We start from the raw sequence: 20036 nt of genomic DNA, 5'->3' as shown, positions 1-20036 counted from the left end.
AGTTTAGGGAGTCCAAACTTCTCTGTTCTCACATATTTTCCTCACTGACTGGCCTGCCTCAAGCCCCATTTTTGGAATCTTTTCCTTCTGTTAAAAGCAGCCCTTAAGTATGCGTTGAGTTCATATTTAAACTCTTTCTCTTACACCCACTAAGTAACTGAATGATCTTGGCCAAATCTCTTATGCTCACTGAGTTGCAATTTATTCTGTAAAACAAGACTTTAAAACTTTAGCAATCTTAAGTGAGCCAATATTCTCCACTCTGCAAAGATGTTGTGAGCAAAGCACTTTTTATACATTATTAAGAGCTCTAGACGCTTGGGGTATCATTAGAAGGATTACTTGGGAAGAGGAATACATTTAAAAGAGCAGAGCAGAATCCTGGGAGCACTGAAGCAGGACAGGTGGGGTTTGAAAAGGAGAAGATAGGTCCAGAAAGGAATGGTGGGCACTTAGAGGTAGCATAAGTGCAACTAAATGAGGAGAGGGATTGAAGGGTATTTATTGGCACCATAGAGAATTTTCCATTTCACAGGTTGGTCTGGAGCTAGCTTAGCTCAGACTCTCTCAGACTTATATTATAAAGAGGTCACAGATGTGTGCATCCCTGGGTTACTTAGGGCCATTTGCCCACTCATCCTTTCCCCAAAGCCCCTCGCCCATGTACTGTATTGATTCACCTGGACTAGACATGTGGGCAAGCATCATCAGACAAACACTATTCAGTTTCTTGCTCATTCAGCACCAGTCAATGGGCTCTGTGACCAGACCCAGCAGCTACCTGCTTTTTCTGGGATGACATTTGAGTTTCAGGATGGTAGTCACTATTAGTGACTGTGTTCTCCAGGAGCCAAATAAAGACTGCCACCATGGTTAGAACCAGGAAAGGAGTGAGCAGTGATGGGCTGAGACAGGAGCTCTAGGGAAGCACCAGCAACTTTGATATTCTGCCACACACACACACACACACACACACACACACACCTGTCTGATGTCTTCATGTAGGAGCAAAGCTTCCAGGACTGTGACTTAATCCTAACACTCACATTTCATCATTTTCCAGCTGAATTGCATGCCTTTCAAACTCACCTGGAACCTCTCCAGGTTCCAAACGTTCTCCTAGGGTTTCTAATTCGGCCACAATAATCTCCATCCCTTCTCCAACTTCCCCTAAAGGACCCTTGACTTCCTCTCCTGCTTCGCTTTGGTAAACCACTTCCCCTCCAGGGCTTCCTATGGCCTCCTCCAAGCTCCTGGCCTCCTGCTCAAGGTTCGGGACCTTCTTTCCATCCTCTTCAGGGCCTGTGGCCTCCCCCAAGCTCTTGGCCTCTTGCTCAGAGTCTGTGACCATCATGTCATTCTCTCCAGGACCTGCGGCCTCCCCCGGGCTCCTAGCCTCTTGTGCAAGATCTGTGGCTTTCTTTCCATCTTCCCCTCCAGGGCCTGTGACTTCTTCCTGGATCATGGCCTCCCTAGTGCCTTGTTCTAATAGCTTTATCGCCAACAAGGCAGGACTGCCAACAATTTCTGAGCGTTGAGGTGAAACAGAGGACACCTGTGGTTCTTTGTACCTCAGAGCACCTCCAGGAAGGGTGAGCAGCTCTGCAGGTGTCACCAGTCCATCTCTGTCCAGGTCCTGGGTTTCCAGCACTTTGTCTACCACTCTGATCACCTGTAGCAATACAACCGGGTTGTCATTGCCAGGAATTGTACTTGATGGGCCTTAAAACAGTTTGAGATGTCCCCAGGATCACTAGCATTCCTGCTCTGGGATTCACCATGACTCCCCAAAGGCCTAGACAGAGGGCATGAACAACAGAAAGCTTTTCTCCAGCCAGAGGCCTCAAATAGGAATCCATACCTGGCTTGTAGAAGATGAAGCTCGGGCTCCAGGAAACAGAGCTTCTTTGAGCATAGCCAAAAGCTCCAAGCCATCCAGCTGTCCACTCTGATCAAAGTCATGGAGTGCAAAGAGATATAATAGCACTGCAAAGGAGAGGCGGGGTCAGGGAAGTGCTGAAGTGAAAGAGGACAAGATTGTAGAAGGATGTGGGAACAATGACTCCCCTTCTTGTCCATCTTTATGGGCCCAAGCTTACCCTGTTCTCGGCTCAAATGTTCCAGGTCCCCAGAGGCCTGGCCCAGTCCTTTCAGGTAATTCTGCAATAAACTATTGGAACAACAGAAGATTTAGCACTTGGAGGTGAGACTAAAGGCTCCCAGCTCCCAGAAGCCAGCTCTACAGGACTCTTCCCTCACCTTTTTCCCTCTCCCCTTCCCAGCTTACTTACCCAAACTGCTCCTGGCCTGACTGAAAGGGGTTTGATGGCAGATCAAGTCCTGCTTCAGCCTCTATCCTGGAGAGAGAGGCAAAAGACCAGCAGCTTATGAGGCCCAGGGCAGTCACCTCAGGGTGTTTTCCAAATCTCTTAGCCACAAGCAGCCAAAGATACTTCTCAGCATTAAGAAAATAAGTGAAAAATGATCCTCTCATCAGGGTCCCAAAAGATAGACACCCAGGAAAAAGAACATACCAGTCCTGAGGGGAAAACCTTGGTTCATTCAGAGGCCTGGAGTTTGAATCCCAACTCTGCTGCTTCCCATCTGGGAAATCTTGAGGGAGCAAGTCACTTAACCTGTTTGGGCCTCAGGTTAAAATGGTATCCTCTAGGTATCCTTCCAACTTTAGTCTGTATTCCCCTCTTTTGGAGTGACCTGGAACACACACTCTCTCTCTTCTTTCCTCCCTCTTCCTCCCTCCCCCCCCCCCCGGAGTCTTAGTCTCTGTCTGTCTCTCTCTCTCTCTCTCTCTCTTTCCCCTTCTTTCTCTCCCTCCTCTTTCCCTCCCTCTCTCTCATTTCTCCTCTTCTTCCTATCTCTGTCTTCTGTCTCCTCTCTCTGTCTCTCTGGATAGTGGAGGTGGAATGAGGATAAGGGCTGACTAAATTTCGTTCAGGTTTGTAGGTTACAGAGGAAATATTAGCCAACACAATTTTGATGTAGACTTGAACAGAGAACTCTCAGGATGTAGAAACTACTGCCACAGATGTAGATTGGCAAGTCCACCTTCTCAGATGCTCCCCAGTTCTCTCTGTTCCCAGCCCCATACCTTTGCCTCCCTCACCCCACATGTGCTCTTTTCCCCACCTACCTGGCAGCCCCATCTTTGGGAGCAGCCTGATCCATTGGTACCAGCCATAGCCACAGTAACAAGGACAACATTTTCCCTGAAACGGAACCAAGACAAAGATCAGAGAGTCAGGAAGTGGAATTACTGTACCTCCTGTACACCTATACTGCCAGTGTAGTATAGTGAAAAGGTCACTGAATTTAGAATCAGAAGACATTTGGGTTCAAATCCTTCCATGAAGACAACAGCTATATGATTAGTGAGCAAGTTTTTTAATAGCCTTCCTGAGTTTCAGTTTCCTCATCTATAAAAAGGAAATAGTGACACCTATAGTGCCTAACAGGATCATTGCCATTTAAAACACTTTGTAATATTAAAGTGCCATAACAATACCAATTGTTATAATTCTTCCTCTCAAGGACCAGTTACCATTGTCTTTGGTAAAGACCAAGATGACCAAGGGAGGAACCACAGAAAGTTAGTGCTGGAAGGGACTTTAAAGATCTTCTAATTCAACCCCCTCTTTTTGCAGATGAAGAAACTGAGGCTCTGAGGTGAGAAACTTGGAAGAGAGTTACCTCGAGGTTACACTGCTAATTAGTGGCATAATTAGAACGAAAATATCTTTTGATTTGAAGATCAATATCTTTAGCAAAATTCTTTTCACTGCTACCAAATAGCTGGACACTTACCTCCTTTACTTCCTCTACCACTTTACTTGTCTTGAGTTCCCCAAGCTCCTCTGCCTTAACCTTACTCCTGGGGTAGAAGAACCTAAAAACAGAGCAGGACAGGAAAAAAAGAAATTCACAGACATATACAGGGGGAAAAAATAGAAAGACGTAAATATTGTTAAGATAAAGACTTAAACAAAGATAGAGACTAGGAGAGAGATAAACTTGTCTGAGAGACAGAAAAAATTGAGAGGCTAAAACAGAAACTGTCACTACTGTAAGGAACTGTGAACCAATAATCTCTACAATTCCAACAAGTTCTGACTTTTTATGACTCAGGAATACCAGGGCATGAAGCCTGTCTCAGATACTCACTAGCTGTGTTACTCTAGGCAAGTCATTTAACCCTTATGCCTCAGTTTCTTCATCTTTAAAATTGGGATGATAATAATAGCACCTACCTCCCAATGTTGTTGTAAAGATCAAATGAGATAATTGTAAGAGCGCTTATAATTACACAATGCCTAGCACACAGTACATTAGCTATTACTACTATTATTATTATTATCACTATTATTATAGCTAGTGCATACTATATATATATATATATATATATATATTAAGAACTGTGCTAGGTGATGGAGATAACAAAGATAAAAATGAAATAGATCTTGTCCTCGAGAAGTTTACATCATATTAAGAGGAAATGATAATATAAATATAATGTAACAAATAGAAGGATTTTCTGTCCCTGGCTGCCTCAAGGGCCAAAGCTGCCATCTGACTATCCAGAGCTCTCCATAGCCCACCCAAACTTCTATCCAAGGATAATATACTGCCTCTAAAATTCCCGTTTTTTCCCTTCTTCCCCATTCAAAACCCAACCCCCATTAAAACTTCCATTCTCTGGGGTTAGAACTTCAGCTGGCAATTAACAGGAATCTAATGATTAAAGTGTGATAAGCTCTCAAAGGGCTACCTGCCTAGGAGAATTTATGTTTTAAGAGAGAACACTTGTTAACTCAAAGGAATAGATCTATAAAGATGGAATATCTGCAACTCTAAAGGACCAGTTTTATTGAAGGGAGTCTCCTTAGAATCCATAAGACCACATGCCTCCACCTATTCATAACCTTAGTTCTGCTCTTATGAAATGCATCTAATGATGGACTTAGAATCCAGAAGACCCGAGTTCAAAGTCTGCCTTGGATACTTACTGTGTGACTTTGGACAAGTCATTTTACCTTTCTCAGCCACAGTTTCCTCATATGTAAAATGGGGATAATTACTTCCCAGAGTTGTAAGAATCAAATAAGATAATTTATGTAAAGCATCTTTTAAACGTTAAAGTACTATATAAATCATTTGGTGTCCAGCTTTTTCCCATCACCACCCACTTACCTTCTTCATCCCCATATATGTAAATATACATATATGCTTGTATTCATATAATTAACAATGATTGCCCATATTAATCTGATAACTGAATAAACATCCTCTTAATGAATGGAATGAAAGGTAAAGTTATAGAGAGTTCTCTATCATTGGAAGTGTTCAATCTGAAGGTAGATCTCAGTGATGTCACAGAGTGAAAACAATAGGTAAGGAAGAGACTGAGACATAGTTCTAGGCCTATACTCTGGCTCCTTTCTATGAGCATCTCTGGTCCTTGCTAAAGGGCATATGATACTCACACTCTTGATGGATTAATTCCTTGTTCTCTGGATGGTTGAGGTTGGGTCAAAAAATAATTGAACAAAAAGTTAGGAGGAAATCTCTCCCCTTAGTTGGCTATGAGAAGGAAGTTCTCTTTTTAGGACTCTGCTAGTTCTTTCCTGGACTAAATTAGCATGTTGAGGGGGAGGCACCAAAACTGAAATGGTTACATACAATTCAAGACATAGCAGCAAGAACAGTTATCTGTCTAAGTGACAATGAGTCCCTGGCTGTCTTCATTTGTTCTTGTGTTTCTCCAGTAAGCCAGAAACCTGAAATCTTGGGAGATGAGAATTTTAGCCTTGGCAACTACCCTCCTGAGTATGCAGAAAGAAAAAAAAAAAAAAAACTTAAAGGACAAGAAATATTGGCCCTCTATCCACAATGACAGCTTTCTTTTGTTTTCCCCAAATACACCTTATCTTTTTTTAAGTTATTTTTTAATTTCCCAGGGGGGAAAAATACATAGATCCTTAGATGTTCTGCTTATTGACTGCTAATTGTTACTAATGATGAGTTATATTTCCTAAAAGCAATTTTTCTCCTCACCCCATCAGGGGATGGTAGGAAATATACCAAATGGCAAAGTAATATTTAAATATTCAAAGACTCAGCTGGGTCTGGTCTCATCATTTTGAGAGTCCTCTTTAACAATGCATATTACAATTCCTCCATGTCTACTCATTCTCCATGTTTTTTCAAAAATTTCCACAAGGTGTCTACCAAATGATAGGGATCCTCCTCATTTTCTCCCATCAGAAGAATACTAAATAATGAAGGGCTCTAGCTGTCAATGTGAATCCCCATGACCATCTTCATCCCTGCAATACAGTTCTTTGTTGATGTCTATTACTCTTGAACTTTTTTTTAATAGTTAAATTTAGTTTTATTTCATTTTTACTTCAAAATTCTCTCTCTCCCCAAACTGATTGAGAAAGCAAGGAAAACAAAATCTATCATCAATATTATATTATAGACATACAAAACAAATTTCCACATTAGTCATGTTCCAAGAAAAAGAAAAGAAAGACCAAAAAAAATATGCTTCAGTTTGCACTCTGAGTTCACCAGTTCTCTTTCTGGAGATCAAGAGCATGTTTCAATCTGAGTCCTTTGGAATTTTGGTCTGTCATTGTATTAATCAGAGCTATTAAGTCTTTCAGAGTTGATTATCTTTACAAGAGGGCTGTTTGCTGTATAAATTGTTCTCTTGATTAGGTCTTTGTTTTGTTCTATTCCCTCTGTCTGAAATGCCCTTCTCATCCTCATCTGTGCCCACTGAAATCTACATGTTTCAAATTCAGGTTCAAAATGCATTTTTGAATACTGTCCTTTATGACACTTCTCACATTCTACCTTGTACTCTAGTCATTTATGGAGATACCTTATCTTCCCTACCAGGTTTTAAATTCCTTTTAAACTGAAGGGAGCCATGACTAATCTATTTTTTAATCCTCTGTAAGGTTAGTACTCAATGAGAATTTATTTCATAAACATAGTATTTCAAGAATACAGAATCTTAGAACCGGAAGGTACCTTAGAGGTTTCTAAATCACTCAAGTAGCATATATATTAAGGGCATATTATGTGCCAAGCATTATTGTGGCCATTAGGATATAAGGATAGAATGAAATAGTTATCACTCTCAAGGAGGTTGCATTTTATAGTGGGGGAGGTATACAACATATACCTATTAAAGTAGATGCAAAATAAACACAAAATAGTTTCAGAAACGAAAGCACTAGCAGCTGAGGTAGGGGTAGGAGACAAAGTAGGCCTTATTTAGAAATTAGTGCTTGAATTGAGAACTTTAAAAGAAACTATGGATTTTAGAGGGCAACTATATGGCTCTGTAGATAGAGCACCAGGCCTCAAATTAGTAAGACATGAGTTCAGTTCCAGCCTCAGACACTAGCTGTGTGACCCTGGTTAAGTCACTTACCCGTGTTTGCCTCAATTTCCTCATCTGTCAAATGAGCTGGAGAAGGAAATGGCAAATTGCTCCAATATCTAAAACCCCAAATGGAGTCACAAAGAAATGACTAAATAATAACAAAGGGTTTCTAAAGTTAGGGGTGAGGAACAAGTATATTCCAGACATGGAAAACAGGAAAATCATTATGGTAGCTAGGTATAGGATGACTTGGAAAAGGAAGAGAGAATCAGGGCAAGGAGACCAATTAGAAGGCTAATGCAATAGCCCTGTTGAGAAGTTATAAGGGCTTGAAACTCAGTAACCTATCTTTAGCATCCCTGATAGGCATTCATCAAGTGGAACACTTCAGAATTGGCTCCCTGAACACTCCTGAATTGAGATCTGCCTTCCCATAATTTCTACTCCCTGACCCTAGGCCTGTTCTCTAGAACAGAATTTTATTCCTGTTTGTGTGATAGCCCTTATTCACATAACTTTTCACATAGCTGTTTTCCAGATCCTTTAAATGCTTCTCATATGACCTCAGTGGATCTCAGAGCTAGACTTATAGTTAGGAAGGATTGAATTCAAATTGTGCCTTAGACATTTATTGTTGTTATTAGCGTTCAGTCTTTTCAGTCATGTCAAACAAGTCAGACAACAGGGTCAATCAAATTGCCCACACAGTTTAATAAGTGTCTGAGGTGGGATTTGAACTCAGCTTCTCCTGATTCCAGGATGGGTACTCTATTCTCTATGCCACCTTGGACACTTAGTAGCCACTTACTTTGGCCAAATTATTAAATTTTTTTCAGTCTCATTTGTAAAATGGGATTAATAATAGCACCTAGTTGATAAATGGGCAAAGGATATGAATAGGTACTTTTTCAGGTGAAGAAATTAAAGCCATCTATAGTCATATGAAAAAATGCTCTAAAACACTATCAATTAGAAAAATGCAAATTAAAACAATTCTGAGATACTACCTCACATCTATCAGAGATTGGCTAATATGACAAAAAGGGAAAATGATAAATGTTAGGAGAGGATGTGGGAAAATTGGAACCCTAATGCACTATTGATGGAGTTGTGAACTGATCCAACCATTCTGGAGAGCAATTTGGAACCATGGCCAAAGGACAATCAAACATTGTCCTTCTCATCCAGCAATACCACTACTAGATCTGTATCCCAAAGAGATCATAAAAAGGGAAAAGATCCATATATGCAAAAATGTTTATAACAACTCTTTGTGATGGCAAAGAATTGGAAATTGAGAGCATGCCCACCAACTGGTGAATGGCTGAACATATTGTGGCATATGAATGCAATGGAATGTTATTGTTCTATAAAAACTGATGAGCAGGTGGATTTCAGAAAAACCTGGGAAGACTCTTCACTGTTGAGTGAAGTAAGCAGAGAACCAGAAGAACTTTGTACACAATTACAGCAACACCGTGATGATCAACTCTGATAGATTTGGCTCTTCTCAACAATACAATAATCTAAGACAATTCCAAAAGACTCATGATGGAAAATGCTATCCAATCCAGAGAAAGAACTATGGTGTAGGAATGCAGATTGAAGCATCTTCTTTTCTATTTTTTTCTTTCTTTCTCATGGTTTTTCCCTTTTGCTCTGATTCTTTCACAACGTGACTAATGGGAAAATATGTTTAATATAATTTTGTACATATATGATCTATGTCAGATTTCTTGCTGTCTAGAAGAGGGGGAGGGGAAAAGGGGAGGAAAAATGGAAATCAAAATCTTATAAAAGTAAATGTTAAAAACTAAAATAAAAATTAATTTAAAAAGTACCTATTTCTCAGTTGTCACGGGAACCAAATGAGATAATCTTAAGTCAAGCATTTTGCAAACCTGAAAGTACTATATAAATATCAACACCGTCATACTATTATTATTTGGTGTCCAGCTCTATTATCCTCCCCCCATCATGGATCACCCTCCTCTAGATATGCTTAAGCTTATCAATGTCTGTCTTGAAATGTGGACCCCTGAAGTGGAAACAATGCTTCAGGTCTGACCAGAAAATGATGGTGCTATCACTTCCCTTGTTCTAAATCTTTTACATCAATTAATTGAGTCTAGTTGTTTTATCAGCTGTGGCCGTTTCCTCAGAGGCATCACACTATTAGCTATATGGTATGTTTATTGCCCAACTCAAACCTTCTGTAACACTGAATAAGGGAACACACAAACCCTGACTGTCACTGTCATTGTCACGGTCAGTCCCCCACACTCTCTCTCCTTGGTATCTACCCTTCTCCCAAATAAACGGTGGAACCCTTCCCACCTCCCCACCTCCCTGTGGGTGGCCCGGCCCCCTCGTCGAGCCTGGGAACTTCTGACCCGCTCCAGACTCACCTGCTGTGGGAGCTCCTGTGCTGGCTTGCCACGAGCCCCCTTGGCTTTGTCTCGCCTGCCGCGCTGTAGCCGCGGCTGATCCCCGCCCCAGGTCCGCTCCACGTGGCCACTCCACGTCGCCAAGCGTTTCCCTCCCCGCTGCGGGCACGGGCACGGCCCCTGCCCGGAGCCGCGGGGCAGAGGGAAAGCAGGAGACCTCAGCAGACCTCTAGTCCCCGGGACTTGGAAGAGAGCCCCGCCCCACCACACCCCGGACTGCATCTTCCCTCCAATTTACCAGTTCGCTAGAAAAGCGTTTGGGGAGATGTACTCTGTGTTTAATCGAGTGTGCCAATGAGATAAGAGACGAAGGGGAGCAGGCGCGGATCGGGGTGGGGGGAGGTGTTGAGTTGGGGATGTGACTATGCCCTGCTGGCTGTCACTTTTGAGGATGTATAACCATCTGACAGCACTGTGTAGCCTATTGCTGATGGGAAGCGCAAGGGCTGTCGCTCTATCTGTTGTGTCTGCAGGGAAAGCTCCGTTGTTTGGGCTGTATAATCATGACTTCCTCTGTGTGATGAATGTAGAAGCAGAGACAGGGGAGAATGTTACATTGGCTGTGTATACGTGCCACTCTTTCACTACTGTGTGTCTGCATCTCTATGTGAGACAGACAGACTGTGGAAGATATGTTGAGTGTGCAGCTACTGCTTCCATGTGTACCTGATAAAGGCAGACTCTGGAGGATGTTACATTGGCTTTGTAACTATGTGACTTCTGTGGGCAGTCACTGCCTCTGTGTGGGAGCGATGATGTGTGTTTGAGAAAGGGAGGAAGAAAGAAAAAGAAGGGAGCAAAGAAAAACAGGAGGAAAAAAGGAGGGAAGGATTGAGAGGGTAGGGAAGAAGGGAACTTGGGAGGGAGGGAAGAAAGGAAGAAAGGAAAAAAGGAAGGAAGGATTGAGAGGGTAGGGAAGAAGGGAGCTTGGGAAGGAGGGAAGGAAGGAAGAAAGGAAGAAAAGAAGATTGGAAAGAAGGAAAAAAGGAGGTAAGTGAGGGAGGAAGGAGGGAAAGAGGAAGGAGAAATAAGGAAGAAAAGTTAAGGAAGGAGAGAAAAGAGAAAGAAAAAGAGGAGGAAAAAGAAGGGAAGGGAGGAAGGAGAAAAAGAGAAGAAGGAAAGAGGGAGAGAAGGAAGAAGAGAAAGAAGGAAAGAAAGAAGCGAGGAGGAGGGGTGTGTTTTTGAGTATGTAACTTGGCCACAGCTTCTATGTATGTGAGAGAGACTGCGATATATCAGACATGTAACTGTGTGATCTGAGTCCTTGTGTGTGAGCCCTAGGTGTGGGGTTGTGTAACCGCGCGATCACGTGATTGCGAGTTGTGGCACAGCTTGTGGGGGAAGGAGAATCCTTCCTAATTCCGAGAGACAGGGAGGGAAAGGATGAGTGGAGAGAAAAAAGGAGAGGGAAGAGACAAGACAAGGGATGAGGGCTTTGTGCTGAACGGATAGCCGACCTCACGGTAAAGCGCATCCCCGCTGCCTTTGTCCAGCTGTCCAGGCTGACGGAGAAGCCGGGTCTAGCGTCTGTTTCCAGGGTCCCTGGGGGCTCTCGGGTCCGGCTCTGACACTCAATCCCTGCGTGCCCTGGGGCCTGCTGGCCCCCTCAGAGCCTAGTTTCTTTGACATTTTCGGGGTCTTTCCCCTCCCACGCATTCTGCTCTACTGTACTTGGGTCCACCAGCTAGAGCTCCTGTAGGGGAGGGGCCCAGCGAGGACCATCGGGGGCGGGGCCCCGACCGTCCAATCGTGTGCACGGGGTGGGGCCCAGTGTTCGGTGGGGCGGGGCTTCCCTTCAAAGTTGAAGACTCGCCCTTGGAGCCCGAGCTGGCCAGCTCGAAGAGAAAGCCTCGGGCTGAAGATGCTGACCGGAGACCCGGGCCCGCAGGACGGCTCCTGGAGCGAGTTCGTCCCTTTCTTCTTGGGTCTTAGCGCCGCCTTCTACCTGGGCTACTACTGGGCATGTGTGCCCCAGGTGGGTGCGCTGCCGGGGACACCGGGCTGCTTGGGCTGGAAGCAGGGTCAGGGATATCATCGAACAACGTACAGCCTGGTTGTGGGGTACGTTGCAAAAATGTTTGGGTTTCCCTGCCTTACTTCTTCCCTGAGGATTCTGGGCGGCTATAAAATCAGCTATAGCTAGCCTTTCTCCATCTGTCACAGGGGGATTGTAACTGACGGGACCCCTGCCCCCTTTTGCCTCCAAGTGGTCTGAATCCCCTAAGAGTGTTTGCAGGTTATCTATCGATTTGTCCCTAATTCTGGGGTAAGCAGCTGACTCCCTGGGCACTCTTTGCTTGTAAACCGGGGATGGTGGGAAGTTAAGGTCTCTGTGCAAAGCTTTAACCATTCAGGTAGATGTCAGGGTAAAAGGGTAAGTACCCTGGCAAGGTGAAAGAATAACTAACTCTGAAGAACAGTTCTAGAAATCAACAAAACTTCCATCACTCTATATTTTATTTTCTCTTCCCACATTGGCTTGGCAAACTGCCCAACAGTTCCACTGGGTGAAAGGCCCAGGCCTATGGGACTAGATAATTTGCTTAACTCCAACATTGGCTAGTATTAGGGCTACCTCACCCAGCTTAAAAATGAAATAAGGGAACCTCACCTTGTTTAAACTGCCACACCCAGCTTAGGGGTTGACTATGTAACTGGGCTTGACTTTTGCTCATTTAGCCCCCTCTGACTAGGCCCTCTGATCATCTAAATAGTGGGAAAAATTAGTCAGGAGGTTGATGTTTTTATAAGTTGACGTTTTAATTTGGCTTAAAAACAAGTAAAATGTAATTTTATCAAACTATTAATCCAAATTCAATGCTGTGTTCCCTCCTCAATTTTCATTTAACTTCTTTGTTCCAGGAAGCTAGATCTACCAAGATACTTTTAACAATCCCATAGCATTTAACACCCCACTCCCACCAGCAAAATACAAAATAACCTGAATTCCACTTCTGTCTTTTGAGAAGTTGTTTGAAGATCCTTCTTTTGAAGCAAGTTCCATTTATTCTGATCACTTACATTGACAAGAATGGTATCTCTCTAAACCCTTTTTTCCTGATTATAACCAGCTGCATAGAGATTCTTGACACATTTTCTGTGTCTTGAAATAATACATCTTCAAGTTGTGGTTAATATGAAGGAAAAATGTTCAATGTATGTTAGTCAACTAATGTTAGAGAGTTAGTATAGTATGATATAGAAAAAGCTCAGAATGGACTCAGAATTAGGCAAGATCTGAGTTTGAATGCCAACTCAAAACAGAATAGCACTTAGTCTGAGCCTTATGAGTAAAATGGGGATAATAAAAATCTGTAGTGCTTACCTATTGTGAAGATCAAATGAAATAATATATGCAAAGTGCTTAGCAATAATTATCTCATCAACACTATGCAACACCATAGGATATGTACTTGAGTTGTTGCTTTTCTGAGCAGCAGTGACAGACTTGTACTGGTCTAGACACACACTTGTGATCCACAGCATACAACATGGCCATGAAACACTTAGCTAGGGTGAAGTTCATAGTCTATACAGGAATCACATTCTTTACCTTATTATAATCAATCAATATGCATGAATTAAGCACCTATTACATGCCAGGTACTTGTGCCTCCTTGCCAATTATTTGAAAGTTTCAGATAGTTTTAAGCTTAAGGAGCATGGCAGATCTCACTGGCCATTAAATCAGTATGATTTCTCTACCCTTTAATCCTGCCTTTTTGATTACTGCAGTGGTCTGAGAGAGAAGAATGATTTGTGTCCTATGATTTCCTAAGGCCTGCACCAGGATTTGGATGGATGTTTCTAAGTCTGAAGCATTTTGGCTTTCTTCTCTATACACATGCTCTCTGGTTGGCTCAGATCTCACCTTTCACTTGCCACTATGGGGAAAATAAGGGACAGCATGGGTCAAGAGCTGAGAGCTACATTTCCTGTCACCTTGGTTGTCACCTTCATATCATTCCTACTGCACCTCTTACGAGCAGACTGACGGCGATGGACAAAGCTATTCTTTTAGGCCTTATCTCCCCTTAGTATTATCCAGATGCAAAGAGCTTGAGAAAGATACCTTCTTCCAAGGCCCAAGAAGAGAAAATGAACAGAGAAAGGCAGTGAAGGAATACTCAATCAACAAAGACGTATTACAGGCTTGTAACTGAAGCAAAAAATAGAAAGGTGGGAGAGATCTGACAGGAGGGATTTGTAAATTTAACTGAAGTGAGTTTTGGAGACATAATAGTTTTGGAGACTCAACTTGATGATGGGGGCTGGTTAGATCAGCCACCTTCCCATAAAGTCGTGATGATATAACTCAAAATAATCAAATTGATCCATAACCACTCAAAATTTTGGCCTCATCTCTTCCTTTCTTGGAGAGTCATGGGAGTATGGATTATAAAATGTTGCATGTGTTATTAAATATAGTTGATCACTGTGTCAGTAGATCTTGCTAAGCTGCATTTTGGGGTTTGGTTTTTGGTTTTGCTTAAATCTTTATTTCAAGGGAAGGCTCAACATTCAGAAAGAAATGTTGTATAAAGAAAAGGGCATAAATAAAAATGTTTGGCTTAACTAGCCACATGGAAAAAATGAAGGTGATAAGGAATGCTTGTTGACCAGATCATGTAATGATGTTAGACAACCTACAGAACATGTGTGTATGTGTATGTGTGTTAAAAAAAAAAAAAATGCAAAGTTAAGTGAACCTAAAATTAAGGAGGAGGTAAAAGGATGGATAGGCTTCAGGAAACTGTTAAATCCTTTTAATGAAGTCTCTTCTCCTTGAAAGCAAAACTCATTTTTTACCAGTATTCTACAAGTTATGCAAATTATAAAACACTAGTCTCCAAAGAATTAAAAATGAGAATCACTCAGGACAATAGAGAGACATGGTGGATGTGAACAGCCTACAACATATAATAAATGAAGAACTACAAAGAACTAGAGCAAGAGATATCATTAAAGAAGAGACTAATCATGGGAAGAGAGTAAAGAATAATTGATAACTTGCATGCTCCACTGGAACACTTCTTATTGTTATGAGAAATGGAGGAAGGCCTCCAATATATTAGATGATCTTTTGTAGAAATCTTATGGAAGGACATGAACAAAAGTTCCACAAGACAAGTAGGAATGATGGATTATAATCGCTACTACTGAAAGGGAATCTACATATCCATGTGAGGAAGAATCATTTGAATATTTGAGGGATGTGGTAGGGATAGGACAAACAGCTAAGATTCTGAGTATAACCCAACCCCAAAGAAATTCTATCACCTATTTTTCATTCTTAAAGATTAGTTTAGGATTGTCTTTGAAATACTGCTTATCCTAGATTAGTTTACCTTTAAGTGGCAATGAGAACAGCCTAATGCAAAGAGAGTTTAGACTTTGAATTAGGAAGACTTGGATTCAAAGCCCCAATTCAGATTTATTGTGTGACTCTGGGCAAATTATAATCTCTCTCTCTCAGCTTCGGTTTCATTTGTAAAATGCAAATAATGAATATCTACATGTCACAGAGTTGCTATAAGGATCAAATGGAAAAAATGTAAAGGATACTCTGCAAACAGATGTTATACAAATGTCAGTTGTTATTATTATGTCTAACTAAAACCTATAAAGCTCTTAACAGCCTTGGGCCACATAGAACTCTTCTTTAAACTGAATAGAGCTGACCATCTGGGTTTCTATCATGTGCGGGTTTATTTCCCAGAACCAGGCCAAGCGGGGGGCTCATTGGTGGTGGTGAGGCAGAAGCACATCAGCTTGTATGCTTTTCTGTGAGCAAGTGTTCCACCAGTAGTTTATATGCTATCCACAAACCCTGTAATTAGTTTAGAGGTGAGTATGTTCCCTGAAATACTGGATGAGCATGGTAGCCAGCCACTGGGATATTGGTGTTGATAACAATCACTTGGATGTCTCTTCTATTCCAATGCAGTGCAGTGCTGGGTTATCCCTGATCTCAGCAGCCCCTGGGCTTATTATGTTGGGATCAAGTCTGGGGTGTACACATTCCAGGAAGACTGAAGACTCTGTTTTTGGTTGGGCATGCCCTGTTACTTTACAAGTGATTTGGGTTCCTAGCGATGGGAGTATATGGGAACTATTATTAAACCAGAGAAGATCCCCTCACTCCTACAGGTCCACCCTGGTCAAGACCACATTTACGGATCAAGGCTCAGAGCAAACTAGCCCCTGGGGATGGATAAGGAGTCATTCATCTGGTTAGTCCTCCACCAGAGTGTGGTGCTGTACCAGCTTTATTGTGGGAAGCAGTGGTAGGTGAAGACAATAGGTGAGATAAGACTGTGTTCTGTGGTTACAGAAGCCTCGGCTGGTGGCAGGGCCCCAGTTCCGGGCCTTCCTGAAGGAGCACTGCCCTATTATTATGGAAACATTCTACCCTACGCCCTGGTGTTTCGAAGGGAGGCTTCAAACTGTCCTCAGAGTCTTTGTGCAGTCTCGGCCCCCTGTCTCCTACCGGAGGTGAGAAGATCAGAGAAGTTAGGAGAAAAGCTTTAAGAAAAAAAAAAAAAGCCCTGTTTACCTATCTGACCCCATCCCATCCTCTGTGGGCTACGCACCCTGGGTAGAACTCAAGCACAAAAGGTGCCATTATATTATAAATCCCACTAGTCGGACCTCAGGCTTGTCCTATTGCCACAATTCTACTTTCTCATTCATTGTGTGATTATGGGCAAAACCTCTCTTTAGGCATCTGGCTGGGTCTTGTAGTTCAGTGATGCCTAACTCGTACAGAGACCCTTGCAACGGCGTATTAACTTAGAAAACCACAAGTTAATATTGTTGTATTTTTCTTTATTTTGTTAAACATTTTTCAATTACATTTTAAATATGGTTCCTGACATCTTTGGGAATTTTGCTGGAATAGACAGATGGCAAATTTAACACCTCTGTCTAGTTTTATCTTCCTCTATCCCCTAAGTCACTAAATAAACACTAAGATTGGTCATTTCTATTAATTTAGCCTTGAGAGTCTGAGGTAGGGAAGGAGCACAGTTTTGTCACATGAGTTTAGAGCTGGGGTATTAACAGAATTCTTGGAACCAAAGTCTAGAAATCCCCAGATATACTTATGTATACACCGTTCCACAGTGAGGTGCTCCAGACACCTGATGGGGGACAACTGCTGCTAGATTGGGCCAAAGAACCTGAGAATAGTCAATACCCTGACCCTGCCAACCGGCCCACTGTGTTACTGCTCCCAGGCATCACAGGCAGCAGCCAGGAGACCTATATCCTTCACCTAGTATACCAAGCCACTCTAGATGGCTACAGGTAAGAATGGCAATTGAGGGTGGCTGGCAGGTATCTGAACAATCTAGGATGGAGAAAAAGATCCAGGGAGAAGTGTGTAGAGCAAAGGGCAACCTTCCTGAAAAGATACTGGGAGGGACCTGCTATTGGGAGGTGGAGAGAATTCTGTGGATTCTAGACTAGGGTCCCTCATGACTACAATTTCTGTGCAAGACACCCCAGAAGATAAAAAGGCCTTCTAGAGTGGATCTGGCTGAGGTGTGCTTGTTTGTGCTATAGGACCGTGGTGTTTAATAACCGGGGCTGCCGTGGGGAAGAGCTGCTGGTGAGTTCCATCCTTCTTTCTAGCATTAAGTTCTCATCCCTCTGATCCCATCACCCTTAGCAGTCCTATAGTTTTTGACCTTGTTCCCCTACATACCCTATACCTATCTACCATCATTCCCCTTTTCTACCTTGCCCCATTGAGTTACCTCACCTGGAGCCCTGCCCCTTTTTGTCTATTCCTATCTCCACATGACACCATTTGTCCTCAGACCCACAGGGCCTTTTGCGCTGGTAACACAGAGGACCTGGAGATAGTTGTGAATCACATAAAGCACCAGTATCCACAGTCCCCACTGCTGGCTGTAGGAATCTCACTAGGAGGGTAAGAGCCAAATGGGTTATTAGAGCTGACCTAAGAGATAGAGAGACTGCAGTCCTTAACAGGAATCTGTCCCTTCTTTCACTCATGCCTCCAGCAGGCCTCTGGCCCTTTCTTACAGAATCATGATCTTCCTGAATAGATCCAACTCTCAGCTAATGGTGCCTTTTCCTTTGCTAAATAATCCTTTATTGCTAGTTATCTTCTTTCTCTGTCTCCTTTTTTAGTGATTACCATCTTTAAAGGACTCCTGAGTCTAAACTCCCCCTCCCTTTATGGTTCCGATTTCCAATCTCTTGCAGGGTCCTGGTGCTGAACCACCTGGCACAGACAGGTAAAGCAGCAGGGCTGGTGGCAGCACTGACCCTGTCTGCATGCTGGGATTCCTTTGAAACCACTCGCTCTCTGGAGACACCACTCAATGCACTGCTCTTCAACCAGCACCTCACAGCAGCACTCTGCCGATTTGTGGGACGGTAGGGCAGTGACGGTTGGGGGGGCGGGGGGAGGGGAGGAGAGTTTCAGTTGAGTATAATTGTACCTTTTGTTATAGAAAAAATAAAAGCAGGCCAGGGTGGTAGCCAGTGGGGGAGAGGGGTAATTGTAAGGCTGGAACTAGGGAAAGATTACTGGAGCCTAGAACTTCAACTGTCCCCTGACACAAACATTCTACCGCAGACATAGGAAGGTGATCGAGGAGAAACTGGATGTGGACTATGTGCTTAAGGTAGAGATCCAAGCCCCAACACTGCTCCTGTCCTTTGGTGACCCTCTCAGTGCTGCCTCACTAAGCTACCTTTGTCCCCGCTAGGCCCGTACAATCCGCCAGTTTGATGAGCGCTACACCACATTAGCCTTTGGCTATAAAGACTGTGATACCTACTACCACTCAGCAAGCCCTGGAGCGAAGGTGGATGCTATCTGTGTCCCTGTGCTCTGTCTCAATGCAGCAGATGACCCATTTTCCCCTCCCCAAGGTGAGTCCCACTATCCTCAGCACTGAAAAGAGGTAGCATGGATAGGGGCGAGAATCAAGGAGAGTCCAAAAAACCTGCCTTAGAACTTCCCCTCAGACCCTCTCTTAGGTGTGACCCTGGACACCTCTCTGAAGCACTTTCTTCATCTGTAAAATGGGAATAACAATAGCACCTATATCCCACCAGGTGGCTATGAGGCTCAGCGAGGGAGGATGGCAAAATGATAAACAAATTTTAAAGTGTCCTATGTGTTTGCTATTATTCTTCCAATCCTATGGATCTGAAAGGCTCAGCTGGACAGAGCTGGCCTTGAGCTCCTGACTTAGCTCTCCCTTCCCTCTCCTCCTCCCCCCTCCCCAGCTTTCCCACTACAGGCTGCTACACACTTGCCACATGTTGCACTGCTGATTACTTCCCGGGGCGGCCACATCGGCTTCCTGGAGGGGCTGATCCCATGGCAGTACTGTTACATGAGCCGCCTCTTTCATCAGTATGCTGCCGCTGTCTTCCAGCATGCAGGGGAACTGCAGGCCCTCAGCGAAACCCCACCTTCCAAGGAAGGCCAAGGGCTGACAGACTCCTAGGAGAAGAGCCATAGATCTCAGCTCAGCTTCCCCTCATTTATTAAATCTTAACTTTTACTTGTCTGACTCATTGAGGTCCCTTCTCCTCCCCTCATGGCTAGGGATGGTCCAAACTTACTGCAGTGATAGCCAGATTGGCTAGTTATAGGCCAGATATCTGCCTTTTTGCTCTGGACACTAGAAATGCATTCTCCCCCTTATTAACCATTTTCTGTAAACGTCTACATCTCTTGTTTGTATTAACTGTTTGGTTTGGCTGGATTTCCTTCACATGGAGAGACTCTAGGTAATGGCCAATGCTATCAGAGACTGGAAACCAACCAGATTGTTTGGGATAAGACCATGCCCCTTCTGATAAAACCCCAGAACTTTACTGCCCTAGTATGAAGGTGATAACATGCCTTTCATAACTAAGAGGACTGACAAAACTCAGGAGGGCTGGGTATGCTGACCAAGGGCAGTCTTTCCAAAGACTGTTGACTCCCCTTTTCACCCTCTTACTCCTATGAGTGTGGGCTCACTTGAGGTCCTAGAGACAAACCTGGCTATTTCCTTCCCCTGCTGCCCATTCCTGCAAGCTCATGCTTGTTTCATTTTAGGCCTTACATCTCCCCTGTGTGAATGGAAATTTAACATAATAAAAAACCTATTGTTGAGGCATTACTGGTCTGCTGATTTTTT

The 20036-nt window shown here is 43.3% G+C and overlaps 2 protein-coding genes across 4 annotated transcripts; one reads left to right on the top strand and one right to left on the bottom strand.

The window, feature by feature from the left end:
• Window positions 1–478: 478 nt before the first annotated feature.
• Window positions 479–11575, bottom strand: CGREF1 (cell growth regulator with EF-hand domain 1). 2 transcript variants are annotated; one of them, XM_051976300.1, is made up of 7 exons: window positions 9823–11575; window positions 3152–3227; window positions 2535–2636; window positions 2292–2357; window positions 2100–2170; window positions 1862–1986; window positions 479–1672 (listed from the first exon to the last, which is right to left on the bottom strand). In XM_051976300.1, exons 2-7 carry the CDS (start codon window positions 3220–3222, stop codon window positions 1043–1045), a joined length of 1065 nt encoding a protein of 354 aa, XP_051832260.1. In that variant the 5' UTR covers window positions 3223–3227; window positions 9823–11575; the 3' UTR covers window positions 479–1042. The 2 variants fall into 2 exon arrangements, with proteins under 2 accessions (XP_051832260.1, XP_051832261.1); XM_051976301.1 differs by lacking the exon at window positions 2535–2636 and having other exon boundaries at window positions 9823–11569.
• An 80-nt stretch (window positions 11576–11655) lies between these two features.
• ABHD1 (abhydrolase domain containing 1) lies at window positions 11656–20015 on the top strand. Of its 2 annotated transcripts, XM_051976299.1 has the most exons (10): window positions 11747–11836; window positions 16012–16094; window positions 16196–16356; window positions 16987–17169; window positions 17428–17473; window positions 17685–17797; window positions 18097–18270; window positions 18473–18521; window positions 18606–18771; window positions 19132–20015. In XM_051976299.1, exons 3-10 carry the CDS (start codon window positions 16259–16261, stop codon window positions 19353–19355), a joined length of 1053 nt encoding a protein of 350 aa, XP_051832259.1. In that variant the 5' UTR covers window positions 11747–11836; window positions 16012–16094; window positions 16196–16258; the 3' UTR covers window positions 19356–20015. The 2 variants fall into 2 exon arrangements, with proteins under 2 accessions (XP_051832257.1, XP_051832259.1); XM_051976297.1 differs by lacking the exon at window positions 16012–16094 and having other exon boundaries at window positions 11656–11836.
• The last annotated feature ends 21 nt before the right edge of the window (window positions 20016–20036 follow it).

Source organism: Antechinus flavipes, chromosome 2, assembly GCF_016432865.1.
Source record: "Antechinus flavipes isolate AdamAnt ecotype Samford, QLD, Australia chromosome 2, AdamAnt_v2, whole genome shotgun sequence".
In the NCBI taxonomy this organism is placed as follows: domain Eukaryota; kingdom Metazoa; phylum Chordata; class Mammalia; order Dasyuromorphia; family Dasyuridae; genus Antechinus; species Antechinus flavipes.
Note: the sequence above shows the minus strand (reverse complement) of the source record. Positions and strands in the feature narration are given on the sequence as shown.